The following is a 23655-nucleotide window of genomic DNA, read 5'->3' as shown; positions in this document are numbered from 1 at the left end:
ATATCATGTGTTTCAGAATCAAATTTTCTAAAATCTAAAAACTTACAAAATGTGATTTTTATGCAGTGTAGTGAGGAAACTGTATAAAATCAGAGTAGATAATTACAGCAGGAAAATGAATTCAATAATAATAATAAAAAAAAGTTGTCATTTAAAAAAAAAAAAAAAGGGTGGGGACGTGTCTGTGGTGTGAAAATGACTGTCTGTCAAATGTTGTATTTGTATTCAGACGTACCACTGTTGAGGAGCGACAGGTCGGTGAAGTTTGCCCAGCAGGTGCTGAACTCGATGGTGGTGTTTCCGGCGAGTCCGCCCACGCTGTTCCCACTGGAGTCCTTCAGGCTGGCTGTCACAGTGAGAGTCGTCACTCCCACAGAGACACAGTTACCCTGCAGTGACCAGCAGAGGGCAGTGTTCACAGACGCACAATACTTCAGTATGTTTGAACAGGATTACATTTCATTACACATCCTGGCTTTTTACACAGGCAACCTGTTGCCTTCAGAATTAATGTAAAGATATTACTAATTTTCCAAAGTCCTAAGAGGCGTCAAATTACTTTAAAAAAATGCTTAGTAATTAGTAAAGTAAATAGATAAATAAAGTTTATTATTATTATTATTATTATTATTATTATTATTATTATTATTATTATTATTATATGTTAGGTGTAAGCTCAGATGTGATTCCGTTTTTTATGTACGGCGGTTTGGGTGACATGATTTTTGCTAATAAGAAAATTGAGAAATTTGCTATTAGAATTGCACTCTGTAATCAATTTAGTGTATTTAACAAGGTAATTACTGTCTCACTACACTCCTTTCAAGATGGGGATTCTAGAGGGGAAACATTTTCCTTTTTGATGAAAAAGCAAAAAAAAAAAAAAAAAATCTAGTAAACAAAGACAGAAAAGATGATTACTGATTGCTTCAAATGTCAGTAATCATGATTGATGTGAGGGAAGATGGATTGAAAATCTGGAGAGACGACCGCAAATGAAAGACAGAGACGTTGAACGTACACAGCTGGATTTACAACCGATCTACAACAGAACAGTAACATCCAGTCCTGAGCTGCGATATGTATCATGTTTCATTCCTCTCTCAAGGTTTAAAACACCACATTTCACAGCTGCTGCAAAGTGACTGTCCGGAGACGTATCACTGTCTCACCATCTCGTCCACAGCCATGAGCCTGGGCTGCTGGCTCAGAGGACCCACGTACTCCCCGGCGATCGGCTCCACGAGCAGCAGCAGGCTGGACACGCTGGACACGTAGCTCACTGTAGGCTCCTCCCTCGTCACCTCTACTGATGCCTCCTGAGATTCAACAGCAGGAGACCATCGAACCAGTGAGCACTCATGGAAAACTGACTTCTTGCTATAGATTTTACAAAGCAGAAACCCTTATGATCAAGTCGCGTGGTTCACCTCGCTCCAGCTGGGGTCGGACGATGCAGGAGGCGGCGGGATGACGCCCAGAGAAGACACGTTGAAACCGATGGACTGGCTCAGGTTTCCAGAAACTGCAGCCTGACCCAGATCATCTGCAATATTCTTCAACAAGGTGAAGTCCTCCTCATCTGAGGGAATAAAAAAGAGATTTCAGTCTCACCAACTGAGCTCAGTGGGAATGTTTACATATTTGGTTTTCTCCTCCCGCTGACCGTTGGTGCTGTTGGTGGTCTGCTGGACTGGAGGTTTCTGGATCTCAACCTCCACCTTCAGGCCCGTGGATCTCTTCCTGCGGCGAGCACCTCCATCCTCCCGGATGATCTTGGTGATTCGAATCATATTTGGGGGAACTTTGAGGAACGTAGCGAGGTTCTGCACCAGGTTGTCTCCGAAGAACTCGTCCTCCGTCATGGCGGGTAACTCGAATGCGAGGAAGAGAACCGGGGAGGTTCGGATCTCTACGGGCTCGGAGCCTCTCACCAAAACCCGCAGCATCTTGTTATACGGGTCGAAGAAGTTGGTTCCCAAAGTGGCGTTCAGCTGAGGGACGTATTGACCTGGAGAGATTCAAGAAAGAAAAACAGTAAACGAATTAAGAATTAAAACTAATTTGTATAGTTTCTGTTCACTTGAAGTAAAGAGATTATATGCTTGCTTATAATACTGATATTGAATAAGATTCGCATATTTTTATTCAGTGTATAAATTGGCAAACAGATCCACCTGCCACCTGTTTGAGCTCAATCTCCTGAAGTCAACAAACTACGAAATCCAGTCAAAGAAACACGACCAAAATTTGTGTAAATGTCTGATCCTAATATGTGATTAAACCTCACGCGACATGTTGAGATTATAGTGTTTAATAGATGCTTTAGGTCTGACCAGGCTTGTTTTATTGCCTGAACTGATTCACAGTCATATGTTTTAAGCTTTAGTACCTTCATATATCGGCTTGTTCAGGGTGTAGTCAGTGTTGTCAGCGTTCCACTTGGCGTTAGTCGGAGCGACCAGCTTGTTGTCAACATACACATCCAACCGCTGAGGCTTGGAGTAGAAGACCGACACCACAACGCTCTGCATGAAGTAAAAAACAAAAGGTTTCCATGTGACAAGTGAAGAAGATGAACTGAAGCCACATTTCTACACCTGAAAATGTTTATTTTGCTAAACCTGAAAACGATATTCAGAGCAGGACGGTGTGGTATTGTTGTGCACTGACCTCAGACGGATTCGTGTTCAGCATCATGAGGCGAAGCTTCTGAGGGCTGACGCTGCTGAAGTAGACGTCGTAGGAGCGACCGGTGGCGACGACGCTGTGGAAGAGAGACACTCTCTTCTGGCAGGTGTAGCCCGAACACCACCCGTGATCCTGAGGACCTGAACACACGGATAACACGGCTGGATCAAAGACACTTTCTCTCCGTTTTTCCAACTTATTTCAGAGATATCACCTGGAAAGCGACCTACCGTTGATCAGATCCACGAAGCCACCTCCGAGGACAGCGACAGGGGACAGACGTCTGGTTTCTGTGTCAGCGTCAAGACTCTCGATCACCAGCATCCTGTAGTTCAGCTCGAAACACTTGTAGCTCTGCCAGGTGTTCATGTATGTGCAGTTTTTCCTGATCACACCTGACGACACAACAAGCAACACAGTATTTGTTATTCATGAAATTCAGAATAAGAGGCGCAAAGAAAATGTGCTTAAAAGTGGAAGATCTAAGATGAGCGACGTTCGTTGTCATAATTCTGTTCTTTCACCAGCTTCTGTTCAGTTTACAATCAGATCTTTGTCGTTGGCATTGGTCTGTTTTTACTCCCGTCACCTTTGTAAGGAGCGATCTGGTTCACAGGGATGCGGCTGCCGTTGGGGAAGGTGAGCATGACTTTGGGGATGCGGTAGTCGCCCAGCCCCCTCCTGGGATCGCCATCCCACTCGTACTCAGCCTGGGGCACCACGGCTCCCACGGCTCCCAGGAACGATCCGTCCGTGTCTATCAACAAAGTCTTCTTCTTCGCATCGCACTCCATGTCCACACAGTCGGCGGGGTTCGCTTTCCTGAGGCAGGGAATCAAAGATCAGTTTTAATTTTTGCACTTATTTGTGTTAGTTTAAATCCTAAATGTAGTTATTTATTTATACAAATCCTAAAAATTAACATGTTTTTCTAAGACTGATTACATTTAAAAACAACATCAAATATTGTTTTCCATCTTCCTCTGAAAACTATTTCTGCTTCATTTTTTGACTTATCCAAGCGTATTATTTTCAGTGCAGTGTCTTCTTCTCCCTCTTACTCACTGCTGATGTGTGAACAAACTACATTATATATTTTACAATTCTGGTATCTGTTGATGTGGACTGATTTACCCGACGTCTGCCCTGTGGATGAAGACTTTGGCTCCCTCTGTGCTGTCAATCACTGTTGCGCCTGAAACATGCACAGGGTGCTGCAGGTCCTCGTTCAGCGGGTTGGTGATGAACATGAAGTTCGTCTCGCTGGAGCAGACGTTTTTGAAGCCCACGAAAGTCGTGTCTAGAAGATGAGAGACATAAGGAATAAGACATATGTTCTCACTGGGGTAACTCTAAAGACTTACTTTACATTTTCATAAATCCTCAGAGCCTGAACTCACCATCGACTTTCATCAGTCCTTTGATGGCGTTGTAGTTCATGTTCAGATGATGGGGCTTTTCCGGAGCAGTGTTGTGCCCAGACTGAAAAGTCGGCCAGCTGATTCCAGATCTGCCTCCTGCACAAAGTGAGAGAAAACTGTCATGGTTTTGGTTTGTTGATTTCCTGTTTTATTTTGGAGTTATATCCTCCTGTGTCTTGTTGTCACTTTCTACTTTCTGCTGACCCGTGAGATTATCCTTTCAAAGCACATCCCAAAAAATCAACCCTGTACATTAGTTTTCATCATCTTCTTTGTAGCAGTGATAATTAATGGGTGTTTGCATCGTACCATTGCGAGGTCTCGGGGCTCGCTGTAGGTTGCTGGTCATAATGTTAAAGTCACCGGAGGGCAAACCGGCTGAACAGTTGAAGTTCGGGCTGCTGCCAACAATCAGGGCATTCTGGGAAAATAAAAGACAAGGAGGAATATAAAAGCTGTCAAGTCCAACTAAACTATATGATGAAGTGAAGAGAGCGTGAATCAAATCCTCACCTTAACATGTACAGTTTTATCAGCGTATTGATGGGAGAGAGAAGGAGGAAGGTAGACGAGAGGCATGATGCCCAAGCCGTTATCCACCAGGGTGACATTTGAAATGACAATACTCATGGTGGTCTGTGACGGGGAGAGGAAGTCAGCAAAGTGTTATTTATGTAGAACATTTCCTTGCTGCTCATTTTGTTGAGTATCAGGCCTCCTGACATCACTCGTGTTGAGAAATAGAGGAAACCGAATTGAAACCTGGAAGTAGATGCCGTAGTCGAAGCTCCTCCAGATGAAGAAGTTCTGGATGAGGCTGCAGCCGGGCAAACCGTCTTTGTTCATGTAGACTCCGTACAGCCCGCCGTGAGCCTCGTTCTGAATCCACTGCTCATTGTTGTTTGTGTTACCTGCAGAAGGAAATCACTCTGTGAGGACTTAAGAATTTAAGTGTACAAATTACTGAAACGTAACCTGACATGATAAGTTTTTATCTGAAAAATCATTTGTTACCTGGACATAGTTCACCATCGATACGATAAGCGACTCTCTCGTAACCTGCCACGATGTTGTGCTGCAGGACAGCGTTTGTCCCCTCGTTGACCTGAAAACACAGTTCAGATTATAAACGTAGATATTAATCATAGACGTGTGTTTTGTTGTATTTTGAGAGGACGGACCTCGATGGCGGCGTTCCAGGCGAAGTTAAAGGGCTCCTCTCTGTCCTGATATGATCCGGGCCACAGCGTCATCATCACCAGGTTCCTCCTCACTGTTATCTTGTTGCCCCAAATTCTGATACCTGTGAACAGAGACGCATTTTAATTTGTTCAAAAGAGAGAGAAGAGAAAGAAGATAAACTAAAAGAATAAGGGAATCCTTATGTAGTTATATGATTACAAATAGAGGCTGGGAAGTTTGACATCATATTTAAAAAGTGTTCTTGAAGAGTTCTTGTACATTGCTGGGGACAATTAAGATAATCTGTATCAGTGTGTGGATTGTACAGCGCTTGTAAATCCTGCTGACTGTGGAGTTGCCAACAGCGTTTACCTTCTCCAACAGTGTGGTGGACGACGTTATCGTCAACGTTCAGTCCTTCTGTCCCGAACACTCCGATGGCCGGAGAGAAGCCGTCGTGGAAAGCACAACCCTGAATGTACGAGTCTCCTCCTGAAACCTTTCAACACAGAAAAAAGCACTATTCACTATTCTTTTAACAAATTTAATGGATATTAAACAGCTGTGTGTGTGTGTGTGTGTGTGTCTGTACCTGTCCCAGGTTGAGGAAGGCCACAGAATAACGAGGGTCGCTCTCGTCGATCCAGCCTTCCTGACCCGAGCGGAAGAACTCCACGTTTCTGATCTGAGCTTTGCCTTCAGGAATAAAACAATCAAGTCATCACAACAATGCACATAATGTGTTCTAAATCTAATAACATGCAAATAATCTAAACAAGTATGAAGTAAAGGCCAAAGCAATATATTATTTTACAAGACAATAAAAAAAAATTAAAGAATTAGCTGATAGAAGTGATATTTTTTACTACTTTAAAAACTAAAAGTGAAATGGATCGACAAAAAACCCTACAACACCAGGCAGAAGTCTAGAAACCACATTTTATGTACATGGTAAATATTTTACCTTTATAGTCGATTCCCTTCCAGGAGTAGGTGCCCACTAACAGTCTGGCTCCGTACGACTCCTTCATCATGTCCGGATACTCCTGACCGACGATCTTAATGTTTCTGGTCAGCAGAGCAACATCAGCTGCCAGCGTGTAGGAGACCGACGTACCTGAGGCAGTGTGAGTCTCACCTGAGGGGAGAGAGGAGAAAAGAGGTCCGTCTAAGACACCTGAACGCATCATTTTGATATGAAATCTCTGTCTCGTGCAACATGGATATAAACATACAGATTTACAGACAGAGGCTGAACTGACCGATGTGAGTGTGGTTCAAAGGCTGGTTGAGGGTCAGGACGCGGCCGTCTGATGACACGGCGGTGATCTGGCGTTTTTCTGTCTCCCAGGCGTTGTAGCTGGTGGTTGAGATGGCGACCTCGTCTCCAACCTGCACTCACAACAAACACACAAGCAGACGTGTGAACAAACGACTCAGTACTCACCTTTGCAAAGGTGTGAAAGCATTAAAGGATTAAACATGAACATCTTTGCGTTTCACTAAACAGGCAGTTAAAAGTGAGAAGAAGCCGCACTGACCTGCCAGTCGACGGACTGTTTCAGGGTCAGACTGTTCGATCCAGCTGCTGCAGTGGCAGCGAGTTTTGTGTGATAAACGTTGTGAGGTTGTCCGTAAAGCTCCAGAGTACCAAACACACCTGTGGTACGACAACACACACACACACACACACACAGAGTCAGTTCTGAAACATGTGACACCACGCAGTACATCCATGGTAGATTTAGTTCAAAGATTCCTTGCTGTTACGTAGCAATAATGTTATGTTTTAGTTGTTTCTGGCGCTGTTTTCTCACCCAGGACTTTGGATCCCTGGTTGGGTCCCTGCGGCAGAGGCCAGTCAGGCGTGCGGTGGTTTCCTCTCAGTTTGATGTGCAGCTGACCTCTGAACGGCTTGTCCTCCGACCCTGCGAACAGTCTGCCGCCCTGAAACAGCAGCAGACGGAAACATGACGTGACTCAACATCCTGTACCCGACACTGATTTAGTTTCATGTCATGTGGGTTCAGACAGGATTAATTGTTTCTGCTGATATTCACGACTCAGATCTTTATTTAGTAACTCCACAGAAAAAGTTGACAACTTCCTCCTGAAATACATTCTTAACATAGTTTTATAAAAGGTTGCCCCATTAAAACACAAAATGAAACAGATATACTTACAAATGGATAATCATGGGAATCAGAGAGATTATTGATCACACTCACCTGGATGGAGATGTAGACGGCGTCCAGCACCACAGTGTTCTGAGTCGCGGCCCGGGCCTGCCTGCTGGACGAGGTGTTCGCGGTGTCGTCAGGGATCTCGAGGACTCCGACGACCGTCAGCTTGTTGAGGGGAGGAGTGCTGCTGTCCAAGACGACCCACTGACCTGTGGTTTGACAGGGATACGAAGAGTGATATTAACAGTTTACCATAAGATCTGATCCAAGATAAGAAATGACTCAAACTTAATCATTTTTGTCTATTTTATAATCAAATTTAATCACCAGACATGGTTGAAATATTGTCAAAAAGTTAGTATCCATATCTTCTGCTAACCCTAAGTGGCAAAATATGATGCACATATCCCTGTTAGTTGTTGTTCTCTTTGGTTTGTAAGAGATTTTTTTGGTTTTTTTCGTGACATTACCTGATGGGATGACGACATCAGAGCCCTCTGCTGGTACCGTGAAGTTATTTTCAGCTGAACTTGTCCAGAAAGAGGCATTAGACCAGACGCTGGAGAGAAACACACCAATAAAAATTATAAAAAATACATTTTGGTGTTCTGGGATTCACTTTGCACCCACTCATGTATAACATGCTGCAGTTGGGTTGAACGTACATGAAGTCGGCGGGCCGGCCGGCGGGTAATGGGGCCAGTGTGGCTGGAGGTGGTGGTGTTGGTGGGATGCAGTTGGGGTAGAAGCAGCGGTACACCTGCAGGTTCACCGCAGAGTCGACCATGGAGCGGTCAACGCTGTCACGACGCCGCCGCTGGCTCGTCTTCCCAGATACTGCACACACAGAAGGATGGGAACAGAATTACTCACTGAATATTTATGCTGATCTATATAAAGTATCATATTGTACAGGCTCGAACAACAGACAACAATGCTGAACATGTCAACAAATTAAACAGTTTCCACTCTTTAAAGACACATTTTTGTTCTTGTGCAAAGATATTTATCATTACACTGATGTAAAACTGAGAAAAACAGTAAATCCAAGCTGATCATGTTTAGCATTTCTATTGTAAAGCGTGTCTTACTGATGTAGTAGAGGTTGTTGGAGTTGCTGTCGAAGTACCAGTCACCGTTGTTGTTACTGCTGAAGCTGAGCGGCGTCGACGAGCCGTTCCTTACATCGATGATGCGGAACTTGTCCGGACTCTGGGTCAAGTTGTGGTTGATGATCACGTATTGATCCGACTGTGGGAGCAAAAGCAAGAAAACGTCATAATTCAAAGATTTGCTGTGCATTCATAGATTCTCCGATCATAATTATTATACTTTACATTTACCTTGAAGCCGTAGAATTTAGCAGCATATGTGATGTTGGTGAGGTGGTCCATGTCATTAAAGTACCAGTTGTATGTCTCTCTGGAGGGCAGCATGGCCATCCAGCCGAACTTATGAGTCATTCTCTTCTTCAGATAGGGAACCATGCTGGTGCCTGTAGTAATGCAAGAGTAACAGTCATATAATACAGCGAATACACACATGGACAGACAACATGCTGTTTTAGTCTGACATTAAAGGTACTGTGTATTTTGATACCATGTGAGTTGGTTAGGATGACATCCTTGGCCTTCAGAGAGCTCGGTGTTGGATTGTTGAACGACAAGCGATGGAAGTTGACGGTGTGGTCGCACACGGCGCCGGGGAAACCCACGCTCCACTCAGCACTCTGGTTACAGTGAGCCGGGTCCAGCAGGGAGCTCATGGGCACAACTTTGTGGTTGATGTTACCTGGACGCAGATAACACAGAGTTTAGTTGGATGCAGTGATACATTAACCTGACTCAAATCCAGCTGCCTCCCAAGATAAATGGATTAAGGAACTGATTAAAGGTTTACTCTGGAGACTTCTACAACACTTATATGACAAACTGAGTGAGAAATATGTGCAATACTTGAGAGGCTAAAGACTGAGTACCTGTGAGGGAGCCGTCAAGGTCCACCAGCTGCACCTCGTGCTCCCACCTGAAGCCGGCCTTGTTGGGTGTGTTGAAGTACTGAGCGCCACTAAACATGACAGCCCAGCCACCACACCGATCAATACAGGTCCCGTCAATTCTGGCGACCCCTATGGCTGCACAAGAGCTGCGGTCAAAATTGATGAACTTGGTGTTGAGGACACTCAGGCCATCGTCCAGCGGCGCGATGATGCCTCTGTGCGAGCAGTAATTATCTCCCAGTCCGAGCTCATCCACGTGGCCCACCATGGTGCTGTTGGACATCGTTGCCCCTCCGTCCTCTCCGAAGCCGCTCACGGCCCACTGCAGGATGCGTTTGGCTTCAATGCCGGCTTTCTCGTTGTTGACCATGAGGAAATCGTGGAACTGCACGGCGCCAACGTTGACCCACTCAGCACCTTTCTCGCAGTTCCAGGTAGTGAGGCCGCGGAAGACGGCAGGCTCGGGGGTTTTAGAGCGGCATCCTCCGTTCTTCATGGGGAAGAAGTCAGCGAAGATCCAAAGTCCGAACCAGCCCTGAGAGTGCACGGTGTTGTTGTAAAACTCCCCCAGGGGAACCCTCTTCTGGCAGATGTTTCTGTCAAAGGACGGTCCATCGGGGTTATCGTGCATGCGGTACCAGAAGCCGAAGTGAGTCCCTCCCGCAGCGGCGTTGTGCCGGATGATGTTGTTGGGATTGGTGACCCAGTAGGCGGCGGGAGTGACGTCGTCGTTCAGCAGGCTGGTGCTTTGTTTGACAAACACAGCCAAGTTGTACTGCAGGATGTTCTCGGTCTCAATGCCGTCCTCGATGAAGAAGGCACCACCCATGATGTTGTAGATGACATTGTGCTCCACCAGCAGCCGGTGGGTGTTGTGGATGGTAACGGCCCTGTTGAAGGTCTGATGAATAGCACAACCCCTAACGTAGGACTTGTAGTTGATGTCTCCCATCAGATGCCAGTGGATGGGATAACGTCCGAGCCTGAAGGCCTGTCCTGCATGGAAGAGCTGCGACATAAAGACATACAGACTTTAAAATTACACATTCTGAGGATGTGGATATTTAGATTAGTTTGATCAGCTCTAAAGAACAAGAACGAGCCGTGTCAGCAGAGACAGTTTCAAGCATTTTCACCTCCACGTATTCTATCCTGCCCATTGCCAGATTCTCGCCTGGTCTGGGCGCGTGGAACATGATGCAGCCTCCAAACTGATCGCTGCCGACCTCTTCTCCAAACCGTCCCTGGAAGCAGGTTTGGGTAGTGAATTCACCTGAAGCACAGAGGACAGAAAAGTGTTAATACTGCAGTGTAGCACACGGCCTCTTTAAGTCAAAACTCAAAAACACAGTACCTGTGTTGAAGCCATCGGGGCAGGCTTCGATCTTGTCGTTCCACTCTTGGTGCTGGGAACCTCGTACCAAGATGTTTCTGGTGAGGAGACCGACCTCGGCTCGGGCCTCAAACACCGTCCCATCAGGCAGCGTGACGGACACTCCGTGGTGAGTGTATTTGAGCGGTTCGTTCAGGGTGAGAGTCTTTCCATCAGCCGACACGGCAGCGATCTTCCTCACTTCGTTTTCTCTCTGACTGTGTCTGGAAACAGAAATAAATGTGTTCTACTTGCTCTGCTTCCTTAAAAAGGCTTTATCTTCGTCAATCTGTTGAACATAGAGATTTTTTTTTTGTTTTCTACCTTTTCTGACGGAAAATAATCATCACATCTTAGTGGTTTGAGATTTTGATGTGTTAGTAAGTGTATGTGCAGGTAGTTATTTCCTCCCACATTTTCCTTTGAGGCATATTTGTGCTACCCTGTCGAGATTTATTTCAACTCTACAGGATTTGGTTACCTCACAGGATTTGGTGAATGTCAGGTATAATCCTGCCATCTCCTCTTTAGGTGTTCCATTTAACACACACCTCTCAAACATCAGCCTAGAGGCGTGTGTGTGAGAGGCTTTTGTGTTTATGTCTACTAAGGTAGAAAGCAGGAACTATACAAACAGTGACATTCAGAGAGAGGGATTCAGTGCTTGAAGGCCAATTTATGTAACACATTGAAGCTTTAAAACCTTGATTAAAAATTAGAGACATATTTTCATTTAAATGCACTTTTAAAATGTCACCAAAAAGATCGAAAAAAAGATTTAGAGGTAATGAACTTGACTAGGAAAAAAGATTAAAAAATGGCGGAACAGAATAATTTACGTTTTTTGTCTGTGGATGACAGACGTTACATATGTACCTCATGGTTCATGCTTAGACTAGAGAATCTGATGTGTCTCTGTACCTGTGGCCGGTAGAAGCGATGACGATTTCATCTCCAACTTTCCACGTCACCTCCTTCATCAGGGTCAGGGTCGTTGAGCCGTTGGTCGCCGTCTGGGCCAAGCGGGTCCAGGGAACAGGAACTGGAATACCTGGAGGAACAGGTTGGCAACAATGATATGGATCTCGGGGGAAGAAGTGAGGTGTCACTAATAAAAACGTCCCTGCAGGACACTTGACTTAGATTACCCTGTGAGCTCACCCTTACACGACAGAATGACATTTAATCTGAGGTTATTAGAATATCTGGGTCATGAAGTAAGAACACCTCCGTCTGTTTTGACTTTAAATCAGATGTTATGTAAATTAGTGTCTGTATCTTGACACAAGAAGGAATAAGGCAGGCACTAAAATGATGAAAGCACGGATATTTCAAAATCATGCTGAGCATTGAACAGGTTGAAATATTACGACAACACTTGAAGATTTTTCCACTTTTTGTGAGAAAAACATAACTTTAAGCAATTAAAAGACTTGAGACTCAGAGATGAATATTTTTCGTGGTTTAAGGAACCTAAATCCTTCTTAATCTTAAAAAACTACATGCTCAAAAGAAGTAGCAACTATAGCTGTCTCTTTAAATTAAATGGAAAACCTTTAAGCTTTATATTGAGCAGAAAGAGAGTGGATATGTTTGTGTGTTTTCATACCATGCAGGTCCAGTATTCCCTCTCTGACAGCCAGCGTCTTAGTTCCATAAACAGGAAGTTCAGGTGAGCGCAGGTTTCCGTGAAGTGTGATGATGGCCTTGTGCTGGAACGGCGCCCCCTCTTGGCCGATCTGGAGGCGTCCGCCGTCCACGATCAGGATGTTTTCCGCCTGCAGCTCGATGTCCGCTTCATCGAACACCAACGTCCCGCCTGAGCACAAAGAAACATCAGTTTACAAAATAATAATAATAAAAACTCTGACCTCTGACAACTTCTATTAATTGTTTCAAAGATCCGTGATAAGTTGGCATTTATACCTTGAATAAGGAGCATTTTCAGCACAGGGGTGTTGGTGTCCAGCAGGATTGTCTGTCCTTTAGTGATGACGGCAAACGAGCCCTTCTCAGGTGGAGACAGACCGCCCCACGTGAACCTGGACGACCACACGTCAATGTAGAAGAAATCTGCATTATCCTAAAGAAAGAGACAAACAGGAAGACACGATGAAACTGTTGTTGTGGAGCAGAAACAGACACGACACTGTGTTGTGAGTAAAGTCGGGCGTTCCGTCTGTCCTCTCTTACCATCTTGGCGATGCCGCCGTCTCCGATGCTGACTCTGACTTTGGTTTCCTGAGACTGCCGCTGAGAGTTTGTCACGCAGATGATGTGTGTGTTGTTGGTGGACTGAACGTCACACACGGACCCTGCGATGGTCACGCTGACTTCGTTCATGTTGGTGCTGCAGGGAAAGTGCATGAACGTGATGAGATTCAATGAGGTGGGAAATAGTAAAATCAAAACAATCTACAGTATATAATATATAGTATATTCTGGGGCACGGCCTGTTGATAATAATATATGTGGAAATAATAATCGTGTATGTTACGTGTAAAGTCTGTTTTATTATACGTTTATGAATACCTTAATAAATCAAATATCTTTAAGTTATACTCTGTATTTGTTTCATATGTAAAATCACTATGTGGCAACTGGGAAACAGAAAGCCAATGAACGCGTAAACGTCCAATGAAACAAAAGCAATTGTATTTTGTAAGTTGAGCACTTAATTCTCTGCCAGTGGTCTGTGGTCTGGGTGTGTCGCTCCATTGTGTCATCTGTACACTGCAGACTTCACCACACCTGAAACCGGAGCCCGTGATTGTGAGCCGGGTGCCTCCGGCGGTTCCTCCTCTGCGTGGAGAAACCTCAGTGATCACCGGGGTCAGCTGAGATCTGTAGGTGAAGCCATTTGAGATGTTGACGGCATCCAGCCGGTTAACGACAGCAACCACGCAGCTCACATCCGACTGAGAGCCTGAGAGCAGACGGACAGACAGACACATGTAGCAACAGAACAACAGGTGGAATCAGAAGATGCGTGCTCAGAGATAATAAGCAGCTTAAGATGTTTTATCCTGCGTGACAACTTATTATCTTATCTGACAGCCCCGTCAGTTTCTCCTGCGATGAAAGGCAGACTACATTCCTGAAAACAATAGTCTGTCTCCATTAGAGTATTTAAAGTTCCACCTTGACAGAACCGCTTAGTTATAATGAGCTTGAGACAGAATAAAAATCGTAAACCAGCAGGGTCACATTCTTTACAAAGGCAAACTTCACCTTTTCAACCACTGATCACTAGAAAGACAGAAAGCGTCTGACACAAACAACATAATTAGTATAACAAGTGGAATGACACTTGCTTGTTGCTTTGTGTTCTTGTGATTTACAAGAGTAAATGTTTGGTTTCAGAAATTATAAAAATGGTAATTGTGCTTCCCATACAAAAAAATACATATTTATTACAATAAATGAATAACTTGGATGGATTATATACACGTCTGTGTTGTTAATGCACTATCTGTGTCAAAGTCAACAATAAAAGGCAAATGACAGCGGATGAATCATCCTGGTGAAATCAAGTAGAACTAAACTTACCGTTGTTGAATGGAGAGTGGCAGTACAGGCGGCTCGATGTCGACATGTTCCTGTCCACTTTACACTCGTCCCCGCAGATCGTCACAGTGGAGTTCATCGGGTCGAACCCTGAACCCTGCAGGGTGAGCAGGGCGCCGCCGCCAAAACTGCCTGAAACACAGATCAGGGAACGAGAACGAAATCAGCAAGATGACATAAAACTTGAATTGTGAGGCATTAAGGCAGCAAAGTAAATGAGAATAAGCTGCAGTAAAATGTGTCGTACATATCTAACTTATCTACTCACCCTGGTTGGGCTGCACACTGCTCAGAGTCAACTCGTATGAAAACGTGACGTCAGACTTGGCGTAACCTTTGACCTGATGATGGAGCATGACTGGGTACGCGCCTCCTGGGTTGTTTCCCACGGTGCACTGAACCTGTGAGTCGGACACTGTGGACACATTACAGGGGACGTGGTTCATGGAGACGGAGACGAGTTCAGGGTTGTTGCCAAATCCTGAACCTGTCAGCGTGACGACCGCACCGCTCGGCCCTGAGGGAAAAAACAGAGAGGAAGACGAGTTATTGAAAGGGAGGTTACATATGTACTGAATCATAAACATACAAGCAGCTGCTGTCTCAGATAAGTTGAATAAAGATGTCAGAACCATTCTTACCAGTGGTGGGACTGATGGAGCTGATGACAGGAGTGTGGGCTGCAGAGTAGGTGAAGTTTAGAGCAGGATACGAGACTGAAAACACCTGGATGTTGACCTCCACCAGCCCCTCGCTATGAGGAGGCGTCAGGCAGCCAAGCTTACTCGGCACCACCTCCTGGATCTTGCAGGGTTGGCCACCGACCATCACGCTGGTGTTCCCTGGAGCGAAGCCGTTACCAGTGAAGACGAGAGGGGTTCCTCCTGCTGTGCTGCCCGTGTCCGTGTTGAGGACGGCTTGGGCAAGGCTGTTCAGTGTAACAGAACCGGATGCGAGGCCTTTGCTTCTGACGATCACTTTGACTGGGTGGTTGCCCGCAATCAGACCGTTGACTCTTACTGAAATGTTGCCATCAGTCACGCCGGTGACTTCCAGCTCTGTGCTGCTGGCAAACACCGCCACGTCATCCGCACTGCTGCCGAACCCTGATCCAGAGATGGTGACGGTGGTGAGATCGCTGATGCTGTCGGGGGAAATACCAGTGACCATGGGAGTGACAGAGGAAGAGTACGTGAAGGAGCAGGTCGAGTGGCAGGAGCTTTGGATCCTGCCTTTGTGGAAGACAACGTCACCACTGTGAGGCTGAGAAGGAGATGTGTCACAGGTGATGCAGGTGTAATTGACTGACAGGACAGTGCACTGCACGCCGGCTACAGTCACTTGGCCGTCAGAGAAACCAGAACCGTGGATGAGGAGCCGCGTGTGGCCAGTCGGGCTGCCGATAGCAGGCGAGACTGAATTGACCACAGGCAGAACCACGAAACGGCGTTCCAGCTCGTTTGGTATAGCCATGACGGCGCTGCCGAAGTTGTTGACGCTAACGGCTACGGGATGAGCGACACCGATGGGAAGTTCACTGTTGGAGCTGAGCTGGCAGTTGATCTCGGTGTGGGAGCTGTTGATCACCTGACAGGAAACACCTCCCACCGTCACCTGCGGGACACAGAGACACCAGCGTCAGTCACAACCAGCTCTGTACAGGCGTCGGAATCATTGCTCCTCTTTCTAGTTTTGTTCTGTGAAAAAAAACAAAAAACAATGACATAAAAAGGCCGCTAACCTCAATAGCGCAGGTGGTGTCGCTGAAGCCCTTGCCCTCAATGCGGATGACCTGGTGGTATGAGCCCTGGTTGGGGGTGACGGAGTGGACTGTGGGGGTGGAGCAGCTGGAGGTGCTGAAGGAAAGGCTGCCTGACGTGCTGTTGGTCTGTTCGCACTGTGAGGAGGCGACGCACTGCGGGGCGGCTCTGGAGACACGGCGAGGACCTGACGGGGAGACGGACAATCCAATTTATAATCTACAGAACTGGACTTGGAAACTCAAGTTCAAGTTTATTCGTCTGATCTGATCTGATCTTGATTTATCTTCTCTTCAATGCGTCAAATGAGATATATAACAACACCTGTGCTTATAGTTAAAGGAACTGAATAATTTTTACATTTTCAGGAGGATCAAGCTGCTGAATGAGAACATGTTATACACTTTTACCTCTCGTCACATGTCTCGCCTCCACTCCTCCCACCTGGACAGAGGCTGCGCCGCTCTGCTCCTGCCGAGGTTGGACTTTCACGACTCCCTGCAGGTGCTTTGTGTTGGCCGAGTCGATGAATCCACTGCTGTAGTAATACACACCGGGAACAGTGAAACGGTAGACAAAAGACCCTGAGAGGAGCGAGAGAGAGAGAGAGAGATGGTAAATATCTGACATTTTATTGTAAAGCACTCTCAGACATGGTGTGTATTTGTCTCCGGCACATGTTGAAAGGTGTGACACATCATATCCCTCATGTGTCACATGCCTTCTTTATCACAACATCACACACACACACACACACACACACACACACACAGTTTTGTACTTTCCATTTTTCCAGGGGTGGGAAGTAACAAACGACAAGTGCTGGGTTACTGTGCTGAAGTAGATGTTTCAGGTAACTGTACGTTTTCTGACAAGTTTTCACTTTTCCCTCCTACTTTCAACACTAATATCTGTATTTTCTCCTCCTTAGATATTCACAACTGACTTGTTAGTTTTATTTTGGGTCATTGCACTTCGTGTTCAGACAGAGAGGAAGATTCTAATTGGGAGAAAAGTGAATTTGATGGGATTTTCTGATTTTTCTCACTTTGTTGCTTCTCGGGACGCTTTACCAACCCAAAATGTGGCGTCCTGGGAATGAGACTCAGGGCATCTTCCTCATTGGCCACTTCCCTCCTTCAAGTGTTTTTCCAGCTTCATCCAACCAATCAGCTCCCTTCTCTGTTTCTGTTTCTCACTCCACCTGCACCTAATCCCCTCGTTACAGTTTAGTTTGTCTTTAATTTAGTATTAAAACCAGTCTTTTGTTCAGTCTTTGTCGAGTTGTTTGCTGTGTTCCTGACAGCCAGTACAGGTTTGTTTTCCAGTTTCTGGTCTGTTGAATTTCCCCGATGTTCCTCCATGTTTGCCTGTTCCTGGTAAATTACTTTGATCCCTATTAAACCTCATCGAGTGCATTTTCTGCCAACTGCCTCTTACGTGAGGTTGAGTTAACTTTGCCTACTAATTCAATTCTGTTGAAGTGTAGTGACTCAGTATTCTACCTTTGGAAGTCTTGGTGCCTCCACTGTTTAATGGTCCCTGGTTGTAGGTGGTGTTACTTGGGCTGGAAACACTGAAGACCCCGAACTCAAGCTGCTGGAAGGGCGGAGCCTCCCAACGCCACATTACTGTGTCTCCAACAGACACCGTCAGCGAGACGGGACTCCACGCGTACCCCTGTCCATAAGCTGGAACACACAGATGAATGTAAAGTTAGATTAAAATGTAGACATGCAAACAGTCTACACACAAAAAGATAGAATATCACACGGGGAGGGATTCAAGAAATATTCTAAATATAGCTCATTATGTAAAAAAACACAGGTCACACTGGTTTTGAAACAGTTTCTAGGTGCAGTCACATTTCGTGTAAAGGTGACAGCTTCCTCGCTGGCAGCGGTATTCTGTAATTTAATCCTCTTGCTATTGTACTCTATTTTAGTCCACTCAGATTTTGTTTGACACCTGCAAAAAGGGTTGAAACGTAAACCTACTGCTGTGGGATCCCTGATTGGTGACAGTGTGGCTCTTCTCCGATGACTGCAAGACACACTGCAGCTCCTTCTCTGAGGCGGCCTTCACTTCACACTCAGCTCCTCCTGTCACAAAACGTGTGAGATCATTCATGAAACCCTGAGAAGTTACAGTTTACAAATGCTTTGCTCATATTTGTATGTAGTAACATGACAGAACATTACCACCAGCCGGCAGCCGGACTTATTATCTCCTGATTTCATTGTTTTTAAAAATTATTTTACAGATAAATTAAAATATTTTCTTGCCAATTTTGAATAAACAGTTGGCGGAGATTTGTGCTGTAGGAATGTGAGAAATTGCTGCTCACCGATGGAGACTTTGTTGTCAGCGGTGTTCGTGCTGAACCCAGATCCAAACACAGTCAGTTTGGTTCCTCCCAGTAAAGATCCAAACTGTGGGGAGATACTGTAGATCTCCAGGATGTATTCGATGGTTGTGTTCACACTGCTGCTGAGAAAAAAACAGCATGTTTTTCTGGCTAGTGAACAAAATTAATTACCTAAAGTAATCTGTTTTAATGACAAACTCTTGTGAATCTTTCAAAAAGTCCTCAGACAATATATATATATACAATATACATATACTCTGTAAGGGGTGTCACAATAAACCGAAATGGACAATAACCTTTAAAAGTAATTATTATCATGTAAATAACATGAATTTGATAATATTGTGTAAATAATCCATCGCCTCTCATTTCATTTCTGTTCACAACTTGACACTGGTTTCCACCTGCCATAAAGCTTAACATCTGTCTTTCCTAGAAACATTTGATTCAACTCCTATTGTTAGTAAAGTAAAGTTGGAAAGGATGGAATATTAAAATTAAAATCTCCTTTATCGTACAGTACCGTACAGCCGTTTGTCATGTTTTCTGACTTGCTTTCTCTAAACTGTTACTTTTGGGGTCAAAAGAAAACAAAACATCTGGGGACATTTTGCAACATGTTACGTGAAACGATCCTTCAGATCTCTTGCTACATCTAACTCTTACACGCAAAATAAGCTCATGTGATGCCTGTTTGACATTCAGATCTATTGTCATCACAGCTTCTGATACTTTCAGCATTCTTTGCGTTGGTTCAATAACAGATGGATCGTCGCCTGCGGAATATTTCCACATCACTCAGAGCGGAAATGTCTTTCAAAGTCACTGTACCTTGTCTGGGGGTAGCCATTGTTTCCAACCTGCACATCTACCTTGTACAGACCGGGAGGCAGCACAGGGAGACGACAGGTGATGTTTGTTGCCGTCCACTGAACAATCACACACTCCTTCCTGCCTACAAACACCATGCTGTCATTGTCTTGGCCTCCTAGGCCAGAACCCAGGATGGTGAGAACTCTGTGGCCTAAAAAGAAGGAGACAAAAAAGAAAAATGTCAACCCTTCTCCATGAAAGAGCTTTGCCAATAAAGTGCCAAGATAATCAGCACTTGTCAGCTCTTCTTTTTCCACCGATTGTCCTGCAGACGAGCAGGTATTCTTGTGTTGTGCAGATGCGTCTATATTGTTATTGTATAACTATAATTATGTGAGTTGACTCATCTTTAGCTCAGAGGTCCCTTAAGGTTTAGCAAGTGTAAAAGGCAAAAACAGAAAAAACCTGCAAGTCAGCATTACACAACATGGAAGCAAAACGAATGAGGTGATAACAAAACGTTTCCACATACTCCTTTAAGCTCGTGGTCACGGTGGATTTGCATACCAACTCTGAACAGGGAGGCCCAAATAATTACATCAAGCTATTCTCGTCTCTTCATACGCTTATAACTATAATGAGATATAATATAACTCTGTCAGCCGGATATTCTCTACCACGGAAACATTCAGGAGCAGCGACCAAGTTTTATTTTTCACAGCGCCTCAGCCAAGTGAAAAGACACAAAACAATGCTGCAACATTTTTTCTCTGACACACACAGAGCGGACAGTAAGAGAGTCTGCAGTGGAGACGGTGAACTATGTGGAGTGCACAAATTTTACCGGTGTTGACGTCAACTTGAGTAAAAAATTATGGCAAGTAGAAGAGTAGAGAGTACAACAGGGTGAAGGATGGATACAAACTGATGTGAACATTATTGCTTGTTTCAGTGACCTTTCAGCTATGTTGCAGCTCTAGGAACAATATTTAGTTACATTTTAAGGAAAGGTACATCAGTCCCTTTCCCAAACAAGTTCACACAACGCTGATTAAGTCTGTTACGGTCTCACTGTAATTCACGACATATCAAAGTTTTTAAATCTGGACGCTCTACGCCAACCAGCAATGATGGAGCTGTAGGGGGGGCAGTGTAGTAGGTTACAGCAAATAAGAGCTCAATTACAATCCTGTTCTGAATTTATTCTTATTTAGAAATGATAAAAATGTGTATTTGGGAAAGAAAAATAATTATTTTGTGATTATTATCTTTAATGGCACACAGTGTGAACACTCACAAAAATGTGCAGGATTACGTCAGGACAGCACACTTAACCAGATACATATTTATCTGGTTATACAAACAGTTGAGAGAATAATGTCTTTATTGTTTTCTAATATTGATTTTAAAGGACTAATTCACTAATGACAAATATTCTATTGAATGCCTGCAGGTTACTGAGAGAGGGGTTTGCTATTAGTGAGGCATTGAACCACAATGAATGAACACTAATTCATTTTCCTTTCATAAAAAAAAGAACACACACAAGGATTATTGACTTTAAACTTAGTGTCTGTTGCACTGACAAGAGAGGAATGACCCATCCTGTTTATTAAGCTTTTAATTTAACCACAGAACATAATCCAAGCACTCCTTTAAGTTTACCCATCTTAGCAAGGCTTCATAATGACCCGTCCTCATTCAAATGCTATTAAATGATTGAATGAAGCTCATAAAAGCCCAAACATGAAATTACTCTCAACTCACCGATCACTGTGGTGTTGCGGGGACTCAGGTCTGAGATCTGGGGTGTGAGGTTATTATCATAGGTGAAGGAGCTGCTGGCCGCCTGAGTCATGTTTCCCACCATCACTGTGACAGTCTGAGATCCTGCAGTTCCCTGAAATAAGTAACACAATCATGTATTTATCAGTAAATAAGTAAAAGAAAAATCAAAAATTTTTTGCAAAGCTAAAAAAGCAAAGAATTGTCTCCCGAATGATTTGTGAACAAATTAGGTAACATTTGAAAGATAAAAAATGACAAAACTAAAAAAAAAACAGCAAATGCAATTTGAAGGTGCAATGTGCAGAATTAGAATCAGTAGGACACCTAAATTAAAGCTGCTAGAAGTAACTTTTTTATTTTTTGTTGATTCTGTGGACTGTAGCCGTATGAAAATAACCAAAATAACATATATAAAAAACAGTAGTTTGAACACTTACTGCTGGCGTTCTGCATTTCAGCTCGGTGTCACTGGCATCAACCAGTTTGCACTCCTCACCACCAACAGTAACTGTGGAGTTCTCACTGAAGCCGAAACCTCTCACTGTCAGCAGTGTGCCTCCTGAGAGACGAATGAAAGTAGATGATGGTTAAACTGAGCTGTAAAATGAATAACAATAAACTTAATTTTCATAGCACTTTTCATCTGAAAATGTACCCAAAAATTTAAAAAGCATGAGAAGCAAAAACTGCGTTTAAGGTTCTCGTGGCACCAAATCAGAGGAATATTTTGGAGAAAGTGATTCTGCTGATTGTGTGATAAAAAACAATATCGATCAGGCTGATCAGCTCGGTGCAGCTGTAGCACTGATTTTACTGAGTAATGTCTTACCTGCCACACTTCCAGAGAGCGGAGAGAAAGAGGAAACAATGAGCTGGTAGGTGAAGTCGAACATGTTGCCGTCTGGGTAGCGCGAATTACCCAGAGAGGGGAAGTTGACCCACACGGGGTAGGTACCGGCGCTACTGCTGCCCAGCCTGCACACCTGAGTGGTGCCTGGAACAAAATGGACAAAACTCTAGCTAAACTTCCTCTGCTAGATAATAAACAGCGGACTCATTTTAACAACAAGACGCAGTAATGACTTCTTTCAAACTTCTTTCACTCACTGGTGGTCTGTTCAACGTGGCACTTGGCCTTTCCCACGAAGATGGAGGCGTTCTCACTACTGAATCCAGTTCCAGTAACAGTCAAAAGAGTCCCAAGGCCATTGGATCCTGGAAAAGTCAAGTCATGTAATTACAGATTCCTCTTACATAATCTCAAATCTCCATAATATGTGATATACTTTTAAATTCATAACTTGGCTGGCATCGTCTCTGTTAGTCAATTACACATTAAATAATTTGTTCTTGACACCAAAAGCTTTTTTATAATGTTTGACATTGATTGTCTCTCAAATTTTGACTATTTTCTTTGGTAACAAAGGAAACTGGTTTCATGTCTTACGCCTTAAAATGTGTCGACAACCTACAACCTCGACTGAGCAAATAGTATTTTAGAAGGACACCTTGAGACGGGCTGATTCCAGTCACAAATGGAGTCGCGTCCTCGGACCATTCAAAGCCACAGTCACCAGAGCAATTTGAGGGAATGCCATTGATGTGTACATCTGCCTGTAGACAGCATCACAAAGTTTCACAACAAAAAGACGTCATCCTGGGTTGGATTTATCACCAGCATGTGAACCTACTGCTATACATGCAACGGATTAATAGAGGACTGTAGCTGTCAGTCACAAGCTAAAAACAAGCTATTATCTAATCACATGCAAACATGTCAGTCACATCCTGCCTGGAGACACCAAATATACAAGTACTACTGTGTGCAAAGCTACCAACAGAAATAGGAGTTGCTCAACAGGATTTCTGGTATGCAAACATATCCAGCAATCATCAGTAGCCAAAGCATGCATTTGACAGACAGACAGCTGTTGAAACCCAAAACCAGATGTGAAGGAGGTTTTATGAATCGCTGTCGTACCTGTGGTTTGGTTTCCCAGACACGGAGGAACCCTCCATCCAAGCTTCGCAACAGTCCTCCCTTTCTCCTCTCAGTGGCTGAAACAACGGCGTTTTTGCCGACGACTGACGAGCTGTTGACCTGTAATGACAATGAATCACAACATCAGGACTCAAAACCAAGCTGCTGGAACAGAAGAACTGTTAACTAAAAAAAAAAAAATCTATGAAATAAGAAGTGGAGTCTGACCTGGAGCAGAGGTTGGTCCCCGGGTTTAGTGAGCCACTCGACCCTCCACTTGGGGCGTCTGCAGGTACCAGCCCATTCAACTTTGACCTCACCCATCCCTGCGATTCCCTCCAGAGCGTACTTTAGATCGTCCTTGCTGATGTCCACCGACAGACCTGAGAACAAGTACTGGTTGTGTAAATTCAACTGACTGAATGAACACAGAGGTAGAGGGCTGCATGCAGGCCGTGGCAGTCAGTGATGGGTCAGTGGGATCATTCTATTCAGTGATACTATCATGCCTCCATCCAGGAAACTCATAT

At 44.4% G+C, this 23655-nt stretch overlaps 1 protein-coding gene and 1 long non-coding RNA gene across 5 annotated transcripts in view; one reads left to right on the top strand and one right to left on the bottom strand.

Moving 5' to 3' along the window:
- The window catches only part of pkhd1l1.1 (PKHD1 like 1, tandem duplicate 1), a 36994-nt gene that overhangs the window by 884 nt on the left and 12455 nt on the right, over positions 1-23655 (bottom strand). For 3 of the 4 annotated variants that reach the window (XM_037093543.1, XM_037093544.1, XM_037093546.1), the window contains 51 exons: positions 23354-23508; positions 23126-23245; positions 22653-22758; positions 22252-22359; positions 21974-22138; positions 21582-21703; positions 21124-21256; positions 19375-19567; positions 18523-18665; positions 18173-18277; positions 17681-17866; positions 16586-16759; positions 16157-16362; positions 15057-16029; positions 14684-14932; positions 14398-14547; positions 13600-13774; positions 13042-13198; positions 12775-12931; positions 12458-12667; positions 11770-11899; positions 10831-11072; positions 10613-10749; positions 9456-10485; positions 9077-9268; positions 8821-8972; positions 8569-8728; positions 8143-8314; positions 7948-8036; positions 7523-7686; positions 7112-7241; positions 6836-6954; positions 6557-6686; positions 6259-6432; positions 5887-5990; positions 5667-5793; positions 5294-5415; positions 5127-5217; positions 4875-5023; positions 4626-4748; positions 4422-4533; positions 4092-4208; positions 3826-3991; positions 3281-3513; positions 2922-3086; positions 2674-2831; positions 2393-2528; positions 1667-2011; positions 1431-1582; positions 1173-1319; positions 236-389 (listed from right to left, as the gene is read on the bottom strand). In XM_037093543.1, coding sequence (XP_036949438.1) covers positions 236-389; positions 1173-1319; positions 1431-1582; positions 1667-2011; positions 2393-2528; positions 2674-2831; positions 2922-3086; positions 3281-3513; positions 3826-3991; positions 4092-4208; positions 4422-4533; positions 4626-4748; positions 4875-5023; positions 5127-5217; positions 5294-5415; positions 5667-5793; positions 5887-5990; positions 6259-6432; positions 6557-6686; positions 6836-6954; positions 7112-7241; positions 7523-7686; positions 7948-8036; positions 8143-8314; positions 8569-8728; positions 8821-8972; positions 9077-9268; positions 9456-10485; positions 10613-10749; positions 10831-11072; positions 11770-11899; positions 12458-12667; positions 12775-12931; positions 13042-13198; positions 13600-13774; positions 14398-14547; positions 14684-14932; positions 15057-16029; positions 16157-16362; positions 16586-16759; positions 17681-17866; positions 18173-18277; positions 18523-18665; positions 19375-19567; positions 21124-21256; positions 21582-21703; positions 21974-22138; positions 22252-22359; positions 22653-22758; positions 23126-23245; positions 23354-23508 — 9609 coding nt within the window. The remainder of the gene's footprint in view (positions 1-235; positions 390-1172; positions 1320-1430; positions 1583-1666; positions 2012-2392; positions 2529-2673; positions 2832-2921; positions 3087-3280; positions 3514-3825; positions 3992-4091; positions 4209-4421; positions 4534-4625; positions 4749-4874; positions 5024-5126; positions 5218-5293; positions 5416-5666; positions 5794-5886; positions 5991-6258; positions 6433-6556; positions 6687-6835; positions 6955-7111; positions 7242-7522; positions 7687-7947; positions 8037-8142; positions 8315-8568; positions 8729-8820; positions 8973-9076; positions 9269-9455; positions 10486-10612; positions 10750-10830; positions 11073-11769; positions 11900-12457; positions 12668-12774; positions 12932-13041; positions 13199-13599; positions 13775-14397; positions 14548-14683; positions 14933-15056; positions 16030-16156; positions 16363-16585; positions 16760-17680; positions 17867-18172; positions 18278-18522; positions 18666-19374; positions 19568-21123; positions 21257-21581; positions 21704-21973; positions 22139-22251; positions 22360-22652; positions 22759-23125; positions 23246-23353; positions 23509-23655) is intronic. The other variant, XM_037093545.1, reaches the window with a different exon arrangement.
- Positions 17467-18254, top strand: LOC119017100. The gene is made up of 3 exons (XR_005074338.1): positions 17467-17554; positions 17728-17885; positions 18121-18254. It is a non-coding gene; the product is annotated as an uncharacterized LOC119017100 (long non-coding RNA).

Source organism: Acanthopagrus latus, chromosome 3, assembly GCF_904848185.1.
Source record: "Acanthopagrus latus isolate v.2019 chromosome 3, fAcaLat1.1, whole genome shotgun sequence".
NCBI lineage: Eukaryota > Metazoa > Chordata > Actinopteri > Spariformes > Sparidae > Acanthopagrus > Acanthopagrus latus.
The sequence above is the reverse complement of the archived record's forward strand: the minus strand, read 5'-3'. Positions and strand labels throughout refer to the sequence as shown.